Here is a 24,899-nt window from a genome sequence, read left to right as displayed (position 1 = left end):
TTGGTGGCCCAGTGTCTGAGAGATCTCGGGGGTTAAGGTTAGTTGAGACTGCTGGTCCTCCTACAGGGTCACCCTCTTCCTCAGCTTCTTCCAGCTTTTCTCTAATTCCCACAGGGGTCAGCAGCTTCTGTTCATTGATTGGGTGTAAATATTTGCATCTGACTCTTTCAGCTGCTTGTTCAGTCTTTTGGAGGGCAGTCATGATAGTCCCCTTTTTGTGAGCATACATAGCCTCAGTAATAGTGACAGACCTTGGGGCTTCCCCTTGAGCTGGAGTCCACTTTGGGCCTGTCACTGGACCTCATTTTCCTCAGGGTCTTCTCTATTTTTGTTCCTGCAGTTCTTTCAGACAGGAACAATTATGGGTCAGAGTTTTTGACTGTGGTGTGGCAATTCCATCCCTCCAGTTGATGCCCTGTCTTTCTGTTGGAGATGGGCTCTACAAGTTCCCGCTCTATGGGGAACATTTTCATTACAATTACTACGCCTTCCTTCCTCCCTTTCTTCCTTTTAAAAAGGACTTTCCATTGATTCTTTGTGAATTTCACATCATGCATCCCAATTCCACTCATTTTCCCATTCATTCTTATCAGCCCTCTGCCTTTGCAACCTCCTCCCCAAAAGAAAACAACAACAAAATAAAACCAACAAAAAAATCTTGTAGTGGAAATTGTGTATCACACTGTGTCACACAGTATAACCCTTTGTCCACACATTTTTACTTGCAGACACTCACTACAGTGAGTTGTTGGTCTGATTTGAGAACTCTGGCTTTCATTACACTATCAATAATGGATTCTAACTGGAACATCTCTTGGTTATCTGTTGTTGCCCTGTATCATGGGGATCCTGCAGCTTTGGATCTGCAGGACTCACCCCTTCAAACACCCCAGCAGTTCATAGATGGGGAAGATGCTGGGGTAGGCCAACTCAAAGCCCTGGATCTGGGCCTGGGTGGAACATCAGCACAGGCCCCCACAGCTGCATGGTCAAGGACCAATGGCCCTCAGTTGCAGCCTGGGATGGGACCTTGACCATGGACTCAGGCGGCAGGGCAGGCTACTCACATCAGGCTATTCCTCTCCACCCTTGAGTCTCCAGTTCTGTCTCTCTTTCTCTCCCATCTCTCCACTATAACTTGCATATGTAGTGGCACCCATTGCTGGTGGACAGCTGCCAGGCCTCCAGATGTCTTTTGCCCTTCTACTCCTTATGGCAGCAGGAACTCCTTATGATATCATGTAGACCTGGCTGTCTTGAAACTCACTTTATAGACGAGTCTTGCCTTGAACTCACAGAGGTCCATCTGCTTCTGCCTCCCAAGTGCTGGCATTAAAGGCATGTACCACTACACCTGCTGCAAGACAATTTCTAATGAAGCACTAAACTGAATGGTACTGAGTGGTATTAAGATAAGTAAGATGAGTAAGGATGGGAAAGTCAGGGAAGATGCATGCAAAGTGAGGCTGCTAGCTCATTTCAAAGGACACTGAGGTGACACAGGCAACAGGGTACATGGTGAGGCTTTCTAAGTGATTGTACTGAGGGCAGGGTTTCTGGGAAGGAAAAGTCAAACCTGTCTTTTTGAATACTGGAATTCCTAAGACACATCTCTTCATCTGGTAAAGGGAGTGCATTAGCCTGGGAGTATCACTACCACATGCCCAAATACTTGCCAGCCAATTATGTATGTGGTTTCATTCATTCCTCGGTTTTTCTATGAGCTGGAAGTTACTAATTGCACTTAAAAAATGATTAAACTGTAAGTGAATAGCTTACCTTTATTTAATTAAACTCTTATAGCTCACTGTCTGGATGTGGATTATCTGATGGTTCACATTATGCTGTATTGGTTCCCTTACTCTATGCTACCGATATCCCAAGATGCTCTTCAGAAACCACCATTGTGTTCTTGTTACAAATGAACCTTAATCCTGGTCTTCCTCTGCCTTCCATTTTGCATATAAAAATTTCTCATCACTAAAGCCTAAATCAGGTTTCTGAACCTCACTGTAATTGGTATTTTGGGATAGATGATTCTTTGTTATGGGGAGCTGTCTGTGCGTTTTAGGATAGTGAGTGGCATCCTACCTCTACAGCACAGGCCAGTAGCAAACCTTCCTCTGTCCCATTTGACAACCCAAAATATTGGCAGTTATGAATGGTAGTTTACCTGAGGAATAATTATTACTTCTTAAATACTGCTGGTTTGAAGTAAATATTTTTTCCCCTAAGAAATCTCTTCTACTTGGAGAAGTAACCCTTCCTCTCCTGTTGGGCATGTACTGTGTGTGTGTTGTAGTTATTTGGGGTTATCCTCATTTGTCCCACGGGACACTGTAATTTCCATTAGGAAGTAGGGATTATGGATTTTTTTTCCGAGACAGGGTTTCTCTGTGTAGCCCTGGCTGTCCTGGAACTCACTCTGTAGACCAGGCTGGCCTCGAACTCAGAAATCTGCCTACCTCTGCCTCCCAAGTGCTGGGATTAAAGGCGTGTCCCACCACTGCCTGGCTATGCATGGTTTTTAAAAGTCAATTTTTTTTATTTTATGCGTAAGATTGTTTTGCCTCCATATATATATATATATGTGTGTGCACCACATGTGTTTCTGGTGCCAGAAATTGTCACTGAGTCCACTGGAACTAGTGGTATCAATCATTGTGAGCTGCCCAGTGTGGTTGCTTAAAACAGTGCTCAGGTCCTCTGTCAGAGCAGCAATTGCTCTTAACTGCTGAGTCATTTCTCCAGGAGCAGAGTTTAAGGGCCAGAGTACTGCTATTCAGAGGGCTGTGGGAGTTTCAAGAAGAATCAGTTGTGGCGATCTAGTATGTGCTGTAGAGGAGAAGATACATTGTCATCTGGCACTCAAGCAAGGGTCCCAGTTGGCAAACACATGGAGCTACACATTTCAGGGAGTAGGCATACTTTGCAATCTGTTTCAGTGACTTGCCAGATACAGGATGAGGCAGCAGCTCCCCCAGATGGCTTCCCTCATGCTTCCAGGAAAACCAGAAGGTGGCTTGCTTTGACAAACAGGGAAATTCTTTCTCACTAAGCAGGCTGTTGTTTTCCTTCCTCCTTTCTTTGTTGTGGAGTTTGCTTTGTTTCTTCTTGATGGCAGTCCTGCTACTGACAGGTTTTCTGTCTGTGCATTAGTGTTCTTATGTTTTTTATGTATACATATATCATTTTGTGTTATAGGGGTGTATGTCTTTCTGCATTTAGATACATCAGTGTCTATAACAAAATGTAGAGGAAGAAGAATGTAGGGAAACTGAGCCAGGATCAAAAAGGTTAGGGGCAAAGGGTTAGGCCTACAGTATGTGCAGCCTGGAGGTAAAATGGAAGCCTCAAAGTTGCTGATAATGTAAGCAACATGTGTATTTACCCACATGTCTCTGTCTATGTGTATGTCATGTTCAGTGTGAATCAAGAATATTAGGAAGAACTGACTTCCAATACTTCTGCTTCAATTGAGGATTAATGATCTTCTCTTTTTTGTTTTGTTCTCTCTTCACCTCTTCACCCTCTTCTCTTCCTTCTCCAAATATTTAGTGTTTGCTCCAATATTTAGTGCTGAATACTGGGTACACAAAAACCAGTAAAGCAGACACAATTTTTTCCTATGAAGATTTTATATATTGTTGGTGGGCATGGTGGCACAGTCCCGTAATTCCAGCATTTGGAAGGTAGAAATGGCAGTATCAGAAGTTCAAGGCTACTTTCAGCTACATAGTGAGCTCCAGGTCAAGTTTTGTGATAAGACATTGAGGCCAGAAAGATGGATCAGCAGTAAAGGCGTTTGTTGCCAAGCTGGGTGACCTGAGTTTGGTCCCTGGGACTCACATGGTGGAAAGAGAGGACAAACTTCCATAAGTTACTTTTGACCTCCACAAGCGTGTTGTGGTAAATACATGCATGTACATGCATGTGCACACACACACACACACACACACACACACACACACACAGAGTAAATAAATGTAATAAAATTTTATTTATATAAGCAAGTGATCTCAACATGTTTGGGGAATAGAGAAGGAAATTAACCATGTGAGAATGACAAAGGAAGACTACTCAAAAGAGACGGTGCTTCAGAAAAACCTATAAGGAGGAGGAGGAGCAGTTATCCTGGGGAGATGGCTGAGAAGTATATATATACCAGGTAGAGGATCAAGTGTGATGTCACCGAGAACTCGTGAGTCAGTAGTCTCTTAATTTGAACATTGAATTGGACAGGGAGATAAAATGGGAGATGAGGTCAGAAAATCAGGCCTTTGGCAGACTACATCATACTGAAGAACTTATAATTTTGTCCTCATGATGAACACTCAATAGAGCTGGCTCTACTTTGACTGAGGTATGTTTGGAGCAGGCTCTGGAGAGGAGATAAAACTGGAACTTAATATTTAAAGATGAGCTGGAGCTTGCTAGGTAAAAGAAGAACATTTGAGAAAAAGGAAATTTGATAAGTCTTAAAGGTAGGAAGCCAAAAACATAGCCCATTTGGGAGCCATGATCAGGGAGGTGTCTACAGAAACTCCTTCACCACTCAGAGATATCAATAGTAGATATCTTCAATGAGTGCTAGGAGGCTCAAAAAAAGATACATGGCTATAAAGGATCCTTTGTAAATCAGAGTCATTCACACAGTACAGTAGTGTGTTACCTAGTTTCTGTTCATTTCCTTTCAGTGTCCAATAGCCATAGGCCTTCCATATGTAGGTTCACATAGCCAGGCACCTCAGATTTGCTATGTGAACAGGACAACTTCTGATTCTACCACTTTTACCTCCCAAGGGCTGTGATTATAGGTGTGTGCCTTTACTTGGTACAACATTGTCTCATGTTTACCTTTACTTGAACCATGGTATTATATAAAGTATTCTTCCAAAAGGTTCATGTATAGAAAGCTTAGTTTTTAGGTAATGGTACTACTGAGAAGGGGGTTAGATCATGAGAGGAGCTTACTTCATCAATAGGCTTAACTTCAATTAATAACCAAATGGAAAGGAGAGGTTCAGTTAGAGGAAGGAAATCACTAAAGGCTAGCCTTTGAAGGTTATACCTTATTCCTAAGACCTTCCTCTATTTCCCAACCACCATATGGAGAGTAGCTTTCCTTCCTCATACCCTTCTGCCACAATGTTTCTACCTTACCCAAGGCATAAAAGCAATGGATCCAATTGACCATAGATCAAAACCTCTGAAACCAGGAGCCAAAATAAATCCTTTTCCCCTTAGGTTTTCTCAAGTAATTGTCACAGTAATGGGAAGGTGATTAGCATACATGATTTCCTCTAGTATTTGAACGTATTTATAATGGCTATTCTGGTATTATTTCTATTAAATTTGACATCTGGTCACTGTTAAAGGGAATTCTGCTGCTTGCCCTCTTTCTGTTGTGTGGTCCTACTTTTCTGTTTCATCATCTTGCAGGTTTTTTTGAAAGGGCATATGATAGCAACTTCAGGTACTATGCCAACTTCTATGGGACTTATTATTTACTTGTTTTTACTTGTTTAATGACTAGCTAGATTGTTTTAATAGTCTTCCTCTACATTTTCTTTGATTTCACTCCATAGAAAGTACAGTCTTACACATGTACATAGTAATTTTATGGTAATAATAGTTCTGGCAGAGCTGTCTTTGATATCTCTTTTCCTGCTTCATCCAGTTTTGAAGCTCCATCAGTTATAATGTTATTACTCTCTTATTTTCAGCAGTGCCTTGGGGCATAAATTACTTAGCATGACCCTGTCATATTAGATCTCCTTTGAAGAGATGGTTTCTTGAGATTTGTACTTGCACTGGGGAGTCCTTCCTAGCTATTTTTTTTTATCCAGTTCTCTCTAGCAAAGTCTCAGGTCTATAATTGGCCATATTCAAATAGCCTTTATTTTCCCTAGTTTCATCTATTTTAGTTCAACCATGATATAAAAATATTAAATGAAAGATTTCATAAATAAACAATTCATAAGCTTTTAAATTATGAACTATTCTGTGTAGAATGTTGAAATCAAATGCTTTGACCAACCCTATGTATGAATCATCTCTTTGTTCAGAGTATCCTTGCTATATATGATAGCTACCTGTTAGTCACTGTCTGAATTATCAGATACATCCAGTGGTATTGCAGTGCTATGTTCAAGTAACCCTTGATTATGTAATAGAAGTGGAACAAGTAGCAATGCTGGCAAATTGGACATGCCAAAAAAAAAAAAAAACAATTAAGTGTTTCTGGAGAAAAGGTGAAAGTTTCAGTTAAAGAGAAAAAAAAAGTATGCTGAAGTTGTTAAGCAGTAAAAATCAACCTATTTGTGAAAGTGTAAAGAGAATTTTGTTGTTATATCTCAAATTGCAAAAGTTATGGTCACCGTATCATCATCCTAATATGGAGTTAACATATCATTGGTATATTTGTATGAGAAAAAAAATACTCCACAGTGTTTGGTACTATCCACTATTTAACATAGTGTGTGTGTGTGTGTGTGTGTGTGTGTGTGTGTGTGTGTGTGTTTGTTTGTGTTGGGGTGGGATGGAAATAGAATGCATCCTCTGTAAAGAAGAGGGGACTACTTCAGTGAAACCATCTGTATCTCTCCAGATGCATTTTATCACAACTAATACTGTCTACATGGCATCTTTAGTCTTGAACTTACAGGGATTTGAAGCCTGATTTTATTCCAGGCAATGCCTTTGAGCTAAGATTCTAGAGCTGTCCTTAGATAGTATTCTCCCTTTAGGAGCTGAGTACTTAGCAGATGGGCATCAGTAGCTTCGGGTCTTCATGGCTTGTCTGTCCCAAAGTGTAATTGTTATCTTCTTAGTTATGGAACTGGTCGTTGGAGGTCCAGTATCCTCAGTGGTGTTGCTGCATCCTGTCAGTATGAGGGCTGAGCAGAAGACAGGCATACCTGGTGACCATACTCATAGAACTTGACACCAGCCACAGGTAGCTGGTAGCAAGATGCAGAATATTAGTGTTCTGTCTCTTCCAGGATACAGCTAGACATCTAGGAGAAAAGTAACCTACACCATTCTGTAACAGAATTACTATCTCTGTGGGCAGAGTCAATAGCAGGGCCAAAGACTGCTACACTTTTGCTTTCTTATCAAATTTTGGTAGATTTTCTTGAGCATATGTGTATCTTTGTTTGCTATATGCCCTTAGAGTTTCTGAAAAAGATCTTCCTATGTTTTTCATTTTATTTACTGAAAATAGATTTTTTGACATATAAATGATATCCTGATTATGGTTTCCCCTCCCTCTACTCTCAGTTACTGCCCACCTCCCCTCCCATCCAGGTCCACTCTCTTCCTAGTTCTCATTAGAAAACAAACAAGCTTCTATGAGATAATACAATATAACAAAATATAACAATATAAAACAAAACCTAACATATTGGAATTGGACAAAACAAACAAACAGAAGGAAAGAGCCCAAGAGAAGGCACAAGAAACAGAGACTCACTCGTTTGCACATCTAGTAATCCCATAGAAACAATAAACCATGAGCTATAATACATACACAAAGGACTTATAGGGTAAAAAGAGAGAAAAAAATACATAAATAAAAATTTAAAAAGTAATTAGTTAAAATTTAAAAGAAAAAAAAAGGGCCCTGAAAATTATTAGACAAAGAATCTCCAGAGATGCTGCTGAGTTTTGTTTTGTTTTCTGTTGACCATCTATTGCTGGGCATGCAGCCTAATGGTAAGAATACTATTTTTTGTCCATTGAGACTCCCTTGGAGGAAACTAAATTTTCATTTGCAAGTGGCTATCTATTAGAGATTGCTTCTGGGGGAGGGATAGAGGTGTGTGTCTACTAGTGGAGTAGGACCCTAGCTGGTACAGATTCACACAGGCCTGTGCCTTCTACTTCAGTTTCTGTGAGTTTATATATATGTGCATAATGTTAGCTTAGAGGCCTTGCTTCTTGGTGTCCTCCATCCCCTCTGGCTCTCACACTCTTTGTGTCTGCTCTTCCATGGGGTTCCCTGAGCATTTCAAGGTCTCTAACTTACTACATAAAGTCTAACTGTGGGTCTCTGTGTTTATTCCCATCTACAGCAGGAGGAAGCTTCGTTGAAGATGGCTGAGTATAGCAGAATGTCATTAGGAGTCATTTTATTGCTACTTTTTTTTTTTTTTTAAAGAACAGCAGTATATGTTTTTATTCTAGATCTCTGGGCTCTCTAGTCTTTGGTTCTTAGTCACTCAAGCAGTGTCAGGTATAGATTCATTCATGGAGAGGGCCTCAAGTCAAATTAGATATTGATTGGCTACTCCCACAAGCCTGTGTGCCACAATTGCCATAGCATATATTGTAAAGCAGACCAGCATTGTGGATCGCAGTGTTCGTGTCTGGATTTGTGTTTGTGTTACTTTTTTGGTAGCATGCACACAAGAGATGTCCAGCTGGAGCTCTGTCTCTCCCATTATTTAGTGATTTTATTTAGATCACCTTCATATATGTGTATACTTTAGGAAGATTTTACTATATTAGGTTTCTATACTACCCCTCAAACAGCTCTTAATTTTAGCTGTCCCTAAATACTTTCCTTTGTCCCCTCCCTTCCCCCTCCATGCTTGATCCTCCCATTCCAGCTCATCCATCCATCCATCCATCCATCCATCCATCCATCCATTCATCCATCCATAACTACTTATTCTATTTCTCTTTCCTAACGAGATTTATCTGTTCTCCTCTAGTCTCTTATTCTGCACCTAGTCTCTGTGGTTCTATGGGTTGTAGTTTGGTTATCATTGACTTAACAGCTAATATCCACGTATAAGTAAGTACATACCATATTTGTCTTTCTGAGTCTGGGAGACCTCACTCAAAATGATTTTTTTTCTAGTTTCATCCCTTTACTTTCAAATTTTATAATTTCATTCTAATGTTTGAGTAATAGTTCATTGTGTAAATGTACCACATTTTAAAAACATCTTTTTCTGTTGAGGGATATGTAGGTTGTTTCTAGTTTCTGGAACTGTGAGTAGAGCAACAAGAACATGTTTGAACAAGTGTGTCTGTAGTAGAGTGTCAGAAGCCTTTTCTGAATGTACTGAGAATATCATGTGGTTTTTGTCCTTCAGTTTGTTTATGCGATAGATTACATTTATTGATTTATGTATGTTGAACTGTCCCTGCATCTCTGGGATAAATCTTACTTCATCATGGTGGATGATCTTTTTCATGTGTTCTTGGATTTGGTTTGCAAGTATTTCATTGAGAATTTTTGCACCTATGTTCATAAGGGAAATTGGCCTGTAATTCTCTTTGTTGGGTCTCTATGTGGTTTAGATATCAGGGTAACTGGCCTCATAAAATGGACTAGGCAATGCCCCTTCTGTTTCTCTTTTGTGGAATAATCTGGGGAATATTGGTATAAGCTCTTCTTTGAAAATCTGGTAGAATTCTGTAGTAAAAACCATTTGCCCTGGCTTCTTTTGGTTGAGAGACTTTTAGTGACTGCTCCAATTTCATACGGGTTATACATCTGTTTTAATTGCTTATCTGGTCTTGATTTAACTTTGAAAGAGGTATGTATCAAGGAAGTTTTGCATTTCTTTTAGATTTTCCAATTTGGTGAATTATGTGAGTTAATGCAGTACAGGTTTTTAAAGCATGTCCTTATGATTCTTTGAGTTGCTTCAGTATTTGTTGTTAAATCCCTTTCTGATTTCAGTTAATCTTAACATTCTTCTCTGTCTTTTAGTTAATTTGGATAAGGATTTGTCAACCTTACTGATTATCTCGAAGAGCCAATTCTTTGTTTCACTGATTCTTTGTATTTTTTGTTTGTTTGTTTGTTTCTACTTTATTGATGTCAGCTCTGAGCTTGATTATTTCTTGATTATTACTCCTTTTGGGTGTGACTTTTTTTGTTCTAGAGCTTTCAGGTGTGCTATTAAGTTATTAGTATGAGATTTTCCCTTTTTTTTTTTTAATGTGAGTACTTAGTGCTATGAACTTGTTCCTCTGAGTGAGGTGAGAATCTGCAGTTACCCTAACTGCTCTCCTGGCTTGAGTGGCCTTTGGGTTCCCAGAGAATCTCTTCCTCAGTGTTACTGGAGACTTCGTCCATATAGCTTCTCATGGTGTCAAGCTACAAGTGTCTTCTATCCCTGCAGTTTTTATAAATATCCTTTTTTTCCATTCAGGCATTAGACAGACTGACACAGGTTAGCTTGAAGATTGGGTGTTCATGGTGGTCTGGGCATAGACTGCAAATATCCTCCCTGCTGCATTCTGTCCAGTGCTGTGTATTCATTCTGTGTAGATATGGCATCATTGACCCCAATTAAGAAGATGTTCTTTTCTCTCTGAGGAAATTCTTTCTAATTAGTGATCTATTTCTGTCCTATCATAAAACAAAGGTCACTAACTGGTAGTCCTTGAGTGTTTTGGATGCTTTGGTCCTAATAGTTTGCAAGACTGGAGATGTTAGAGTAACCCAGTCTATGCTGTTCTGTTCTGATGCATGGAAAGCTACAACCTTAGATGTTGCCTTTAGGATTTAACCTGTGTCATGTACCTAATATTATGGTGTAGCATCAAGGATGATTCCATGATAAGACTGCCTTCATCAGCCACATATATATTCTCTGCTTTTACTTGTGCTGGTGTTGGAAATAAAAGGAAAAAGAAAAGGTGTTATTGCTGCTTTGGAAGAAGTTTCCTTGTAGCAGTGAGCTGGGGAACAGTTGAGGATTCTGTATTATCTTAGGTGAACAGTGTAAGTCACAGAAGAAGAGGAGGAGGAGGAGGAAGAGGAGGAAGAGGCGGAAGAGGCAGAAGAGGAGGAAGAGGAAGAAGAGGAGACCTAACTTAGCTTTATCCATGTTCAGGACCACTGATAGGTAACCTGGATCTAAACAGATACCTATGTATGGGTATGGTCAGGAGAAGAAGAAGAGTGTTTTGGATGAGAGAGTAACGTGTACAACTCATTGGATTGGGGAAAAGGCTGGTACTTTCAGAGACTAGGAATTTATTACCATCAGGAATAGGAGAAAGAAGCAGTTGATGCTCCAATAAAGTCAGGTAGGGCTCAGACCATAGAAGGTTTTGGAAAAAGCTAGTTTCAATTTAAGATGAAGTTAGGATTGCAAAGAATCCTAGTACAGAACAGAAAGAACCTTTGAAGGGGACTGTTGTCTTAATTTTCTCCATTTTGGATCTTCTAGCATATTGGCTTTTGTTAGCGAGCACTGAAGGATATATGATATATCTCTCTTCTACATCCTCTATAGGACTCTCTTAGATCTAAGGGATCTGTAGCATTATAATATTGGTTCCTAGGATTGTACATACTTAGTTATATTATCCTTAAAAGAACTCCTGCATCCCCCAACACACACACTTTGTTTCGGGTACTATTCTAAGCTGTTATCATAAACTGACTCATTTATAAGTAAGTGATATATATATATATATGAGCATTATTGTTACCACTATTTATAGATGTTGTGCATGATGCATTGAAAGTAAGTGATAAACCCACAATTCAAACTGCAGCAACTAGCAAGACTTGCTTTAGAAGCAAGGTCTAACTTGAATTCTTGTCAGTTTAACCCTCTTAACAGGTAAGACATATGTCCAGTATTCTGTGTGTTGTAGGATAGACTCTTAAAATAAGAGACAGCCTTTCATCTACTTAATAACTGGATGCTCTACTCTATGCCAGGGCCTATACTTGGAGATGGGTTTAGGGAGCTAAATTCATTATTCAATTAGGTATTCTAGGGAATTTACACTGTAAGTGAATAGATAAATATAGTTTCTATTTTTGAGTTGCTTAGGGAAAGTAGGAAGGGGATAATTAAATAGTAATTATAGTGTAGTAGGAGTACCGTCATAAATATGTACCTAGAGAACTAAGGAAACACATAAATAAGGGCATTCAATGAACTTACCTAGAAGCGTGGAAAACTACACAGAGGTAGTTTTAACAGGCATAAAGTTTTAATAGGCATAAAACATTTCATGTAGACCGTGTTGTGGAAAGGCCTAGAACTATAAAAGTGCATGATTTGCTTAAGAACTGGAAGTGGCTTGATATTTCTAGAGAGGGGTTAGTTACTTTTTTTGGAAATATCCAGAGATTAGGGTTTTTTGTTTTTGTTTTTTTGCAACTACTCAGGTTTTTTTTTGTTTTCTTTTTTTGTTTTGTTTTGTTTTGTTTTTTGAGATAGTGTCTCACTATGTAGTCCTGGATATTCTGAAATTTGCTATGCAGACTAGTCTGGCCTTGAACTCATAGAGATCTATCTGTTTCTACTTCTTGAGTTCTGAGATTAAAGTTATGACCCACTGCATCTGGTTTCAGTTCTACTTTTATAGTATAAAATAAGCTATAGATGATGTGTCAGTGAATTAGTGGGGCTGTATTCTGGTAAAGTTTTACATACTGGGGCTGGGGATCTAGTTCAGCCATTAGTGGGATGCTTGTCTAGTATGCACAAAGCCCTGGGTTTGATCCCTAGCGCCACATGTACTGGGCATGGTGGTGGTAAATTCTGGTAAGTCCAGCACTCTGGAGGTGGAATCAGGAGGATCAGAAATCCAAGATTGTTTTTTGCTATATAATATAGTTGAGGCCAGCCTGGGATACATACTAAAACAAACCCCAAATGAAAAAAAAATGTAAATAAAAAGACTGTAAAATGTATTTGGCTTATTATAGCACCCTGACCCTTGGTCTGACTGGGAGGGAGAGTACGAAGGAATGTCACTGGAAAATAAATGTATAGGCCACATTTTCAAAGGCCCCAATGCGAGGCTATGAGGCTATGAAACTAGGGCATTACCTTGTAGGTTATGAGAAGCCATGGAATTTTAGAGGAGTTGGTCAAGTTAGCTTTGTATTTCATAAAGGTCATTCTGGTTTTTGAGACATGGTCTTACATAATCCAGAATGATCTTGAACTCCTGATCCTGATATCCCAAATGATGACATTATATTAGTCTTCACTGTATCCCACTTCATTCTAGTATTTAAATAAACTGGCAGAAGACCTAAATGCATGAAGATGAGTGAGAAATGACTCTTCTCTCCTAATCTTTTAGCAGTAGCTGGTGAATGCCCCTCAGGACAGTTATTTCACCTCTGAAACATGTGTCCTCGTACTAGGTATAAACAGCACCTGGAGCTATGGCAGCTAAAATGACAGTTCTTACATGTGGTGCACACTTTTGTAATTCCAGTACTGAGGATGCTGAAACAGCTGGGTCATGTGTTTGTCGCTAGCCTTCACTACATAGCAAATTCCTGCATTTAAAAACAAACAAACAACAAATTAGGCATGGTGGTACATGCCTGTAATCTCAATACTTGGGAGGTGCAAGCAAGAACATCAAGAGTTCAAGGCTAGCCTCAAAATATAAATAACACAAACAAGAAAGCTAATCAGTGCTAGATATTTTAAGATACAAAGAAGAGCTGAGAAGCATGGATATTTAATATTTGTGAGGAGGGGATTTTAGAGGTGCTGTTTGGTTTGGAAGGCATGGAAGACGTAGCGAGGATCAAGGTTAGATAGTGGCGGAAGCAGGCAGCCCTGGAGAGCTGCTCAGGTCCCTGCACCTGAAGGTGTCCCAGTCTTCTGGCTTTAAGTCGCTTGAGTTCTGTCCTCTGAGGAGGCTAGCTGGGACAGTGCTGAAGGAATCTAGAGATGTATTTTCCTCCTTCTCTGCTACCACCCACAGGACTTCACTACTGCTTGGGATTGTCTTTGTGCTACCTCATGGAAGATCATTTTTCTGAGCTCATAGAGCTAAATATACCTAGTGACAGCTGGTGCTTTGGCACTTAGGCGAGCTACTGAGCTGCCATTCTAGCCAATGCTACATTCCCCATGGTAAGACAAAACTTTTAGGGCACCTCCTTGGACCTTCTTGAGAGAGGAGCTCCTTGTTTTGGCCTTGAAACAGTAAATCCTTGTTTTGGGAGCCAAAAAGCAATCTGATTTTTGTTGTACTTTTTATTGCTTTTAAATATTCTCATTAAGACTTTAGCTATTTGCTGGCTATAGGACAATATTTAGAGTAAAATAAGGTTAATGCTTATCTAAAATATAGTAGAAATTGGAGTTCTAGTTTAATGTAATATTTTTTAAATTTTATTAATTTTATTCTGTGTGTTTCGCCTGCATGTATATCTGTGAGTGCATTGGATCTCCTGTACCTGGAGTTACAGACAGCTGTGAGCTGCCATCTAGGTGCTGGGAATGGAATCTGGGTCCTCTGAAAGAGCAGCCAGTTCTCTTAACTGCTGAGCCATCTCTCCAGCTAATACAACATTCTTATCTCAGTATTGTACTATATGCTTATAATCTTAGTATGCAAGAGGCAGGAGGACTGCTGTAAGTTTGAGATCAGCCTAGTCTACATATTGAGTTTCAGTTGTAGGCGAGCCAGGGGGTACATAATGAGACTCTTGTTTTGAAATAAAACAGAAAGAAGAAGAAAAGGTAAGAAAAAATATTATTTTTTTTTAAAAGGCAGACTGTCATGTAGCTCAGGATGGTCTCAGACTTACTATTGTCAAGGCTAACCTTGAATAGCTGTTTCTACTTCCCAAGTACTGGGATTACTAGTGTGCATTACTATGCCTGACTAAAGAAAAATTTCTTGTATGTTTTGTTTATAACTGGATAACTAGGATATTCTGCCACGGAACATATGGTTTTGAAGGGAAGATAGATACATAACAACTCTAGGAATACACACGGGAGCTGTGGAGCATAAAAGGCCATTGTAGGTCAAAATGTTTTTGTGCTGACCTACTTTTTTTTTTATTGGATATTCTACTTATTTACATTTCAGATGTTATTCCCTTTCCCTATCCCCCCCCACACCCCCCTATCCCACCTCCCTCCCGCTGCTTTTATGATGGTGTGCCTCCACCCATCCACCCCCTCCCCCCTCCCCACCCTCGAATTCCCTCACACTGGGGCATCCTGCCTTCATGGGACCAAGGACCTCCACTCCCACCAGTGCCTGACAAGGCCATCCTCCACTGCATATACAGTTGGAGCCATGAATTCTTCCCTATGTGCTCCTAGGCTGGTGGTTTTGACCCTGGGAGCTCTGGTTGGGTGGTTGTCGCTCTTCTCATGGGGCTGCAAACCCCTTCAGCTCCTTCAGTCTTCTCTCTATCTCCTCCATTGGGGACACCATGATCAGTTCAATGGTTAGCTGCAAGCATCCATCTCTGTATATGTCAGATTCTGGCAGAGCCTCTCAGGAGACAGGTATATCAGGCTCCTGTCAGCATGCACTTCCTGGCATCCACAACAGTATCTGCGTTTGTTGAGTCCACATGGGATGTATCCCCATATAGGGCAGCCTCTAGATGGCCCCTCCTCCAGTCTCTGGTCCACACTTTGTCTCTGTATTTGCTCCCTTGAGTATTTGTTACTCCTAAGGACAGAAACACCCACACTTTGGTCTTCCTTCTTTTTGAGCTTCATGTGGTCTGTGAGTTGTATCTTGGATATTCTGAGCTTTGGGGCTAATATCCACTTATCAGTGAGTACATACCATGTGTGTTCTTTTGTGATTTGATTACCTCACTCAGGGTGATATTTTCTAGTTCCATCCATTTGCCTAAGAATTTGACGAATTCATTGTTTTTAATAGCTGAGTAGTACTCCATTTTGTAAATGTACCATATTTTCTATATCCATTCCTCTGTTGAAGGGTATATAGGTTTTTCCAGCTTCTGGGTATTATAAATAAGGCTGCTATGAACATGGTGGAGCATGTGTCCCTGTTGTATGTTAGAGTATCTTTTGGCTATATGCTCAAGAGTGGCATAACTGGGTCCTCAGGTAGAGCTATGTCCAATTTTCTGAGGAACCACCAGACTGATCCAGAGTGGTTGTACCAGCTTGCAATCCCACCAAAAATGGAGGAGTGTTCCTCTTTCTCCATATCCTCACCACCATCTGCTATCCCTTGAGGGTTTTTTTATTCAATATTTTATTTACATTTCAGATGTTATCCCCTTTCCCCATGCCCCCCCAGAAACCCACATCCCATCCCCCCTCCTTCTGCTTCTATGAAGGTGTGCCCCCACCCACTCCCACCTCCCTGCCCTCGAATTCCCCCACACTGGGGCATCCAGTCTTCATGCCATTCTGACTGGTATGAGGTGGAATCTCAGGGTTGTTTTGATTTGCATCTCCCTGATGACTAAGGATATTGAACATTTCTTTAGGTGCTTTTTAATCATTCAACTTTCCTCACTTGAGAATTCTTTGTTTAGCTCTTATTCCATTTTTCAATAGGGTTATTTGATTGTCTGGAGTCTAATTTCTTCAGTTCTTTTTATATATTGGATATGAGCCCTTTATCAGACGTAGGATTGGTAAAGATCTTTCCCAATCTGTTGGTTGTCATTTTGTCCTGTTGACAGTGTCCTTTACCTTACAGAAGCTGTGCAATTTTATGAGGTCCCATTTGTCAATTCTTGATCTTACGGCATAAGCCATTGGTGTCCTGTTTAGGAACTTTTCCCCTGTGCCCATGTGTTCGAGGCTCTTCCCCACTTTCTCTTCTATTAGTTTCAGTGTATCTGGTTTTATGTGGAGGTCCTTTATCCACTTGGACTTGAGCTTTGCACAAGGAGATAAATATGGATCAATTTGCATTTTTCTACATGCTGACCTCCAGTTGAACCAGCACAATTTATTGAAAATGCTGTCTTTTTTCCACTGGATGGTTTTAGCTCCTTTGTCAAAGATCAAGTGACCATAGGTATGGGGGTTCATTTTTGGGTCTTCTATTCTATTCCACTGATCCTCCTGCCTGTCTCTGTGCTGATACCATGCAGTTTTTATCACTATTGCTCTGTAATGCAGCTTGAGGTCAGGGATGGTGATTCCCCCAGAAGTTCTTTTATTGTTGAGAATAGTTTTTGCTATCCTGAGTTTTTTGTTATTACAGATGAATTTGAGAATTGATCTTTCTATCTCTGTAAAGAGTTGATTTGGAATTTTGATGGGAATTGCATTAAATCTGTAGATTGCTTTTGGCAAGATGGCCATTTTTACTATATTAATCTTGCCAATCCGTGAGCATGGGAGATCTTTCCATCTTCTGAGATCTGCTTCAATTTCTTTCTTCAGGGACTTGAAATTCTTGTCATACAGATCTTTTACTTGCTTGGTTAGATTCACACCAAGGTATTTTATATTATTTGTGACTATTGTGAAGGGTGTCATTTCCCTAATTTCTTTCTCAGCATGTTTATCCTTTGAGTAGAGGAAGGCTACTGATTTGTTTGAGTTGATTTTATATCCATCCACTTTGCTGAAGTTGTTTATCAGGTTTAGGAGTTCTCTGGTGGAAGTTTTGGGGTCACTAAGTATACTATCATATCATCTGAAAATAGTGAAATTTTAACTTCTTCCTTTCCTATTTGTATCCCTTTGACGTCCTTTTGTTGTCTAAGTGCTCTGGCTAGGACTTCCAGTACTATATTGAATAGGTAGGGAGAGAGTGGGCAGCCTTGTCTAGTCCCTGATTTTAGTGGGATTGCTTCAAGTTTCTCTCCATTTAGTTTGATGTTGGCTAGTGATTTGCTGTATATTGCTTTTACTATGTTTAGGTATGGGCCTTGAATTCCTGATTTTTCCAGGACTTTTTCCATGAAGGGGTGTTGAATTTTGTCAAATGCTTTCTCAGCATCTAGTGATATGATCATGTGGTTTTTTTCTTTGAGTTTGTTTACATAGTGGATTATGTTGATGGATTTTCATATATTGATCCATCCTTACATTCCTGGGATAAAGCCTACTTGATCATGATGGATGATTGTTCTGATGTGTTCTTGGATTCCGTTTTTGAGAATTTTATTGAGTATTTTTGCATCGATATTCATAAGAGAGATTGGTCTGAAGTTCTCTTTTTTTTGGGTCTTTGTGTGGTTTAGGTATGAGCGTGATTGTGGCTTCATAGAATGAATTGGGTAGTGTTCCTTCTGTTTCTATTTTGTGGAATAGTTTGAAGAGAATTGGTATTAGACCTTCTCGGGAGGTCTGATAGAATTTTGCACTAACACCATCTGGTCCTGGGCTTTTTTTTTGGTGGAGAGACATTTAATGACTGCTGCTATTTCTTTAGGGGTTTAACACTGTTTAGGTGGTTTATCTGATCTTGATTTAGCCGCTGATCTCCCAGTGTGGGAGGGTTCTTATCAACTGCTCTGAGTGCAGCAGATCCTCTGGTGTGGATCTGAATATGGTATCTTCCCGGGGCAGACCAGCTATGAGTCTGCTCAAGCAGGAAGGACCAGAGAGAGGGGCTGTGCTTACCTACTTTTGAGTTATGCTTTAAAGCTTAGAAATACTTTTGTGAATACCAGGAGCCATTAAACTTGGTGCCTCTGTGGGGCTGAGGGTCTTGTGCCTAAGCAATGTGAGCTATATAAATGCTGCATAGAATGTGAGTGCTGGGGCAGCGGCAGGGTAAACAGCACATGCTCCTCGGAGGGCAGTCGCTGTTTGGCCTGGCCATCTTATTGCACCTGCATGTGGGCCCAGGTGTGGAGCAAAGAGAGTAAGACTTGAACCCTTCATTAGCTCCTTAAGCACCAACTCTTGGGCCTTCAGGTTCCCTTTTCACTCTGATATTGGCAATTGATATTTTCCTCTCTGATATTGGCAATTGTTTTAAGTAGAACATTCATTCCCGCCACATTTCAGGGCAGGAGAGATGGTGGTTAAAGGTATATGTTGCTCTTCTAGAGGTCCCCTGAATTGTTACCTCCAGCTCCAGGGAGATCTGATGCCTCTGTTCTCTCATGTACACAAACACACACAGAGATACAAATTTAAATTACATTTGAAATAGAACAGTTTATATAAAACTTCATTCATTCCCATTCTCCTTTTTTCCCCTTTCTTTTGTTTTTTCCTTTTCTCTCTCTCTCTTTTCTTTCTTCTGAGCCATTGTTTTTCTTTCTTCTTCCTTTCTTTCACTTTTTCCTCTCCCATATTTTTAAACCCCCCCCCAAAAAAAAAAGAGTTCAGAGTCATACTCAGGTACATACGAAGTTCCAGGTTAGTCTGGGATATATGAGACTTTGTCCACATTAAACAAACAAACAAACAAACCAAAAAAAGCAACCAGACAAACTAAAAAATTGGAGCTACTGGGAACATAGCTCAGTTGGTAAAGTAGCCGCCACACAATTGTGAGGACCTGAGTTTTGATCCCCATCATCCGTGTAAAAAGTCAAGCACTGCAGCACATATCTGTAACTTCAGGGCTGATGTGGTTGGACAGGTGAATTTCTGGGGCTTGCTGGCCAGTCAGCCTAGGAAGATTGATAGTTTCCAGGTTCAGTGAAACCCTGCCTCAAAAGGTAGTAATAATAATGATAATGATAAACAGTATAAGGGAAGAATTCTAACATATCTGTCTTTTTCATATGAACCATATAGCAAAGTGAAAAATTATTTTCACCAGCAACTGAGGCATTCACATAGAAAGATGCATGAGTGGGGTTTATAAGTGGTACATTGGAAATGTGTTATGTATAGCTCGAGGCAAGTGACTTGTGGAGATCTTGGTGGGCTGGTTCACAAGTATCTCCTGTGACTTTTGTGCTTTTCCCTTACAGTTCCTAAGGGAAGACCTCAATTACCATGACCCAACAGTGAAACACAGCACCTTCCATGGTGAGGATAAGCTTATCAGCGTGGAGGACCTGTGGAAGGCATGGAAGTCATCAGAAGGTAACAGGCAGCCGGGTTGTCAGTTGTCAGAGGTTTAGAGAAGAGCGAGGATAAATAGATACTGGCCTTAAAAGGACAACCAAAAATTGCTTAACAAGAAGTGAGTTACTGAAATCATTCTATATAGTCACGGAATAAGACTGAGTTACAGTCATTATGCTGAGAAAGGGATTTGAAGTTGTCCTACATTAGGATGTTTTGAATTCCAGTGTATCAACTTCTGTCCTCACACTATCCTCCATAGAAATCTACCAGAGATAAGGAGCCTGCTGTTCTCTTGAGGCAGCCTGTTCTGTACTCTCTGCCCAGTCCACCTCTTCTGAGTCCCAGATGACTCAAAGGTTGAGTGGCAGTAAAGATGGATAGGGTCCTGAATCTTTTGCCTCCATCACTCCTCCCTGCCAAGGTAAATAGCCCTTCATCTTTGAATAAAAATATTTCCGTCTCTTTCTGATTCAGATGTCCTTTTTGTAAACATTTTTATAATATTTTTCTTAGATCCTTGAGTTGGGCACAGAATCCTAAATGTGATTTGATTTACACAGAGCTGAACTGCATTGTCACATATAACACTTCCTGATTAAATGCTAGTGCCTTCAGTGTTGACATTACTGACTCATGTTGAATTCATCAGTGAAAATTTTAGACCCTACTAGTAATAAAGCTCCTAAACCATGAATACCTTGTTTCCCTCCACTGGAGCATTTTATTCAGAATTCTGAGTAAAAGACCATGTTTAGTTTTATGACACTTGACAGGAAAGAAAGTGACAGATCTTTAGCTTCCTCTTTTAGCTCTGTGACTAGAGCTTCCTTGGATCTCAATAGGATTGGACACTTGTAGTTTAGTTGATAAGTGGCTTGTTTCTCATGAACAAAGCCCTGAGTTTTCTTCCCAACACTGGGAAACCCAGCTGTGGTAGCATATATATGTAATCCCAGCTCTTGGAAGTGGAAGCAAGAGGACTAGAAGTTTAAGATCATCCTCACTAAGTTCAAGGGCAGCCTAGGGTCTGGGAATCCTGGTCTCTAAGACAGGTAGGTAGGTAGGTAGGTAGGTAGGTAGGTAGGCAGGCAGGCAGGCAGACAGACAGACAGATATTGGAAATCACATTTTCCCAAGCTCTTATAGAGGAGATGCATCCTACTTTACTTTCTCTTGCTGTGACCAAAATCAACTCAGGGAAGAAAGGGTTAATTTGGCTTATAGCTTATAGTCATCATCAGGAGAAGCCAAGGCAGGACCTGAAGCAGAGACCATAAAGGATTTCTGCTTACTGGCTTGCCCTTCATGGCTTGTTCAGTTTGCTTTCTTAGACCATTCAGGACCTCCTACCTTCGGGGGCATCACTCCAGTGGTCTGTGCCCTCCCACATCAAGTATTAAATTTAAAAATGCCCCAGAAGCTTACCTACAGGTTGATGTTATAGAGACATTTTTCTCAGTTGAGATTCTTTCTCCTAAGACAATCCTAGCTGTGTCAAATTGACGAAGAAAGGAAGAAACAAACAAACAAACAAACAAACAAACTCAACCAACCAAACAACCAAACAAAAACAAAACAAAACAAAAACCTGACCAGTATAAGGTGTTAAGAAAGGTTAAACGTGAGTTATCCAGGGCTTCAGAATTTTGAGCGTGTCTCCTTATTTTGCCCATGTTGGTCTCAGACTCTTGGATCTTAGCCTTGTAAGCAGCTAGGATTTTAGGCACCTGCCAGTGTTTCTAATTTTCCTTGTTTTTAGATGAGGAAACTTAGGACTTGGCTTATAAAATTATGTGCTCATTGTCATGCATTTAGGAGAGCCAGGACTAGATGTAGATCTTCTGATCCTTGTAGATCAATGCATTTCCTTGTCATCTGATGGCAGACAACACTACTTTCATTAGAATGAGGCTGTTTCTATTTTTATGCAGATTCTTACCTGAGACTATAGAATTTAAATCTGAGGGCATTAGATTCATTAGATTCAGAGCAGGGAATGAGCAGCTGCTCCATTAACCATTTCATCAATTTAGAAGAAGCCTGTAAAGAAGCATGTAGGAGAAAGCTTTCTGAACTCTTCAGAAGTTTACACGCACACACACACACACACACACACACACACACTCTCTCTCTCTCCTGCAGTGAATGTGTCTTTACAGCAATGCAGGCTGTCTACTGAGGAGAGATGGAACAATGATATGAGCTTTGGCGTTATATTAGCATTGCCAGGGAAAGTCTTCCAGCAGTCTGTTTAATTTTGTTTTTCTTCTCTAATAGCATGGTGATAAGGTGCCTAGTTTTTAAGAGTAGGTTTTATAAGTATGAACTTAGAATGCAAGAGGTGAGAAGCATATTTGTGGGCTTTCTCCAAACACAAACAAACGTGACTGAGAAAGGAAGGTGACCAAGGGAAGGCAGCGATAGAGGACTGAATCCTAGTACTAGAGAACAAACAGCCCAGGCCATTTTCTGGTCAGAACTTTATTTCTGGACTTAGCAACTATTTGGAATACTTCCAGTGTATTTCAAATTACAGGAACATGGAAGACAATGGAGTATATTTTTTAGAAGGGGCTGAGACTCATTTGCCCTTAGCAGTAAAACATACAGCAGTGTGCCTCTCTGCTGTGAAGTCATATACATGTACCTTTTCAGGACTGGTTTACCAGTGGTTCAATAGACAAGTAAGAACTTCTTGTGTCAAATATTTTGCCTCATTATTTAGAGAAAGGCTCCTATTCTCTCTAGAGTGAGTTTCCAGAACTACAAAAGGTCTGTAGTATTCTGGCATTGATTCAAACTGGCTGGCCTGAATATAGCTAACTGGTGTAGATATTAGCTTTACTCATTTATGTTCAGAACATTAGCAGGCTAATGTCACGCCCTTTTGTGTGATTAGTGTTATTAACATTCTCTGACTAATGTCGGAAACCAGTGTTTGTTTTTTCTTGTTTTTTTTTCTCTCTGACTGTCTCTGCCTTTGTGTGTGTGTGCATGTGTGTGTGCATGCATGTGTCCGTCTGTCTGTCTGTCTGTCTGTCTGTCTGTCTGTCTGTCTCTTTCTCTCTTTCTCTCTTCTTTCTCTCCCCCACTTTTCCTGTGTTATTTAGATCTTAGCAGAAAAGTCTGCTAACCTTTTCATTAACCAGCCCTAGGTTTTAATAATAAAAGCAACAGCAACTCAGAAACAACTCTGACTTTATAAAGTACATCACACATGCTAAGCTCTGTTCTAAGTGTTTTCCTTATGTTCATTCATTTCTCACAATAACCTTATATGTACAGTTTCTGTGGTTTTGAGTTATCTCTATTTTCAGATGTGGAAAACAAGGCAAGGAGATTGAGTGGAACAATGGAATATAACCCTGTCACTAACTATGTGTAGTTACTTAAGATATCACAGAGTAAGATCCTCACAGCTCCTCACAGCTCTGCGCACACTCCTGACTGAAGCTGGTTATAAAGCTAGGCATTCCAGGCCATTTGCACTTTACCGCTGACTTCCACTTTCTCCTCCTCCTTCCTCTCCCCTTTCTATTAGTTGTTGCTACATTTTTGAAAGAAAAAAAATTTTGTTTATTCCCTCCCTCTTTCTCTCCCTTGGGGCAGGACCTCAAATAGCCAAGGCTATCTTTGAACTCTTGATCCTCCTGCTTCTCTGTCAACCAAACCCTGAGGTTACAAGCCTGTGGCACCTGGTGCTCACACACAGTCTCCCTTCACACCACTGTTCTGGTTTTTATGTGCTGGAGCTCAAATCCAGGCCCTTATAAATGCCAAGCTTGTTACCTACACTGAGCTAGTCTCCAAAGCCCCTAGATAATTTTTCTTTCTGATGATTGAATCAAAATTGTCATCTATGTTGTGACCTAATATTTAACACAGTCATTTTATGTTTTATCTTAAATATATACTAGAAGAAAAAAGGTCTACTATCTTCATATAATAGAGAAGTTACATCCCTCTCTGATTCTTCCTCTCTGTTCTTATGTACATCTCCTGTGCTGCTGCCATAACTTGATTTTAGCAGCTTTTTCATGCGAGTTACTGAGATGATATTGCTATAAATTACAAATATTTATAGTCTATTCTAGTCTCTGTTTTGGTATATGTGTACAATTGTGAAGCCACTGCACAGTAATGGCAGACTGTGTTCATTATCTCATAGCCTCTGTCATCTCCTCCTCCTCGATAATTACTCAACTACCTTCTGACAAGTTCAGTTCACATTTTCTAGCATTTTATTTAAATAGAATTATATAATATATATGTTTAAAATTGCATCTCTTACATTTAACATAATTATTTTGGGATTCATATTTTACATATACAAATAGTCCATCCTTTTTATCCCTGAGTATTAATACAATGAAGAGATATACTTCAGTTCTTTAATCCATTTACCTCTTGTTAGACATTTGAGCTACATATAGTTTCTATCTATTATAAATAAAGCTGAAGTGACCATTTAAATGTGAGTCACATCCATTTTTCTGTGTCTTAAGAAAATACCTAGGAGTGGAATGACTAGATCATATGTCAGGTATCAAGAAACTATCAGTGTTAGATATTCCCATCGGTAGCGTAGGAGACTCTCAGCTCCCCGTCTCCTTGCAAATATTAGTTGTTACCAGTCTCTTAAATTTTAACATAGTGTAGTGGTGTCTTATTTTGGTGTTAGTTTATGGTTTGCTTAATAACTAATGATACTGGGCATCTTTTCATGTACATAAGTTGACATTCATATATCTTCTTTCATGGAGTATCTTTTAAATCTTAGGCATTTGTTTGTTTTAAGACAACATCTTCACTTGGGAGGCAGAGGCAGGTGGATTTCTGAGTTCGAGGCCAGCCTGGTCTACAGAGTGAGTTCCAGGACAGCCAGGGCTACACAGAGAAACCCTGTCTTGAAACAAACAAACAAACAAAAACAAAACAAAAACAAACAAACAAACAAACAAAAGACAACATCTTATAGTTCAGGCTTGCCCCAAACTGTCATATAGCCATGACTGGTTTTGAACTCTTGATCATTCTGTCTTCACCTTCTGAGTAAGTGCTGGGATTGCAGGCGTAAATCACTGTTCCCTTTGTGAAATAATTCATATTCTCTCTTCTCTCTTCTCTCTTCTCTCTTCTCTCTTCTCTCTTCTC

At 39.9% G+C, this 24,899-nt stretch overlaps 1 protein-coding gene across 2 annotated transcripts in view; it reads left to right on the top strand.

The window, feature by feature from the left end:
* The window catches only part of Stim1 (stromal interaction molecule 1), a 172,309-nt gene that overhangs the window by 101,867 nt on the left and 45,543 nt on the right, over positions 1 to 24,899 (top strand). For both annotated transcript variants that reach the window (XM_028781501.1, XM_028781500.1), the window contains exon 4: positions 19,646 to 19,760. In XM_028781501.1, coding sequence (XP_028637334.1) covers positions 19,646 to 19,760 — 115 coding nt within the window. The remainder of the gene's footprint in view (positions 1 to 19,645; positions 19,761 to 24,899) is intronic.

This window comes from Grammomys surdaster, unplaced genomic scaffold, assembly GCF_004785775.1.
Source record: "Grammomys surdaster isolate TR1022 unplaced genomic scaffold, NIH_TR_1.0 458, whole genome shotgun sequence".
Lineage (NCBI taxonomy): Eukaryota > Metazoa > Chordata > Mammalia > Rodentia > Muridae > Grammomys > Grammomys surdaster.
This window is presented reverse-complemented; position numbering and strand designations above follow the sequence as displayed.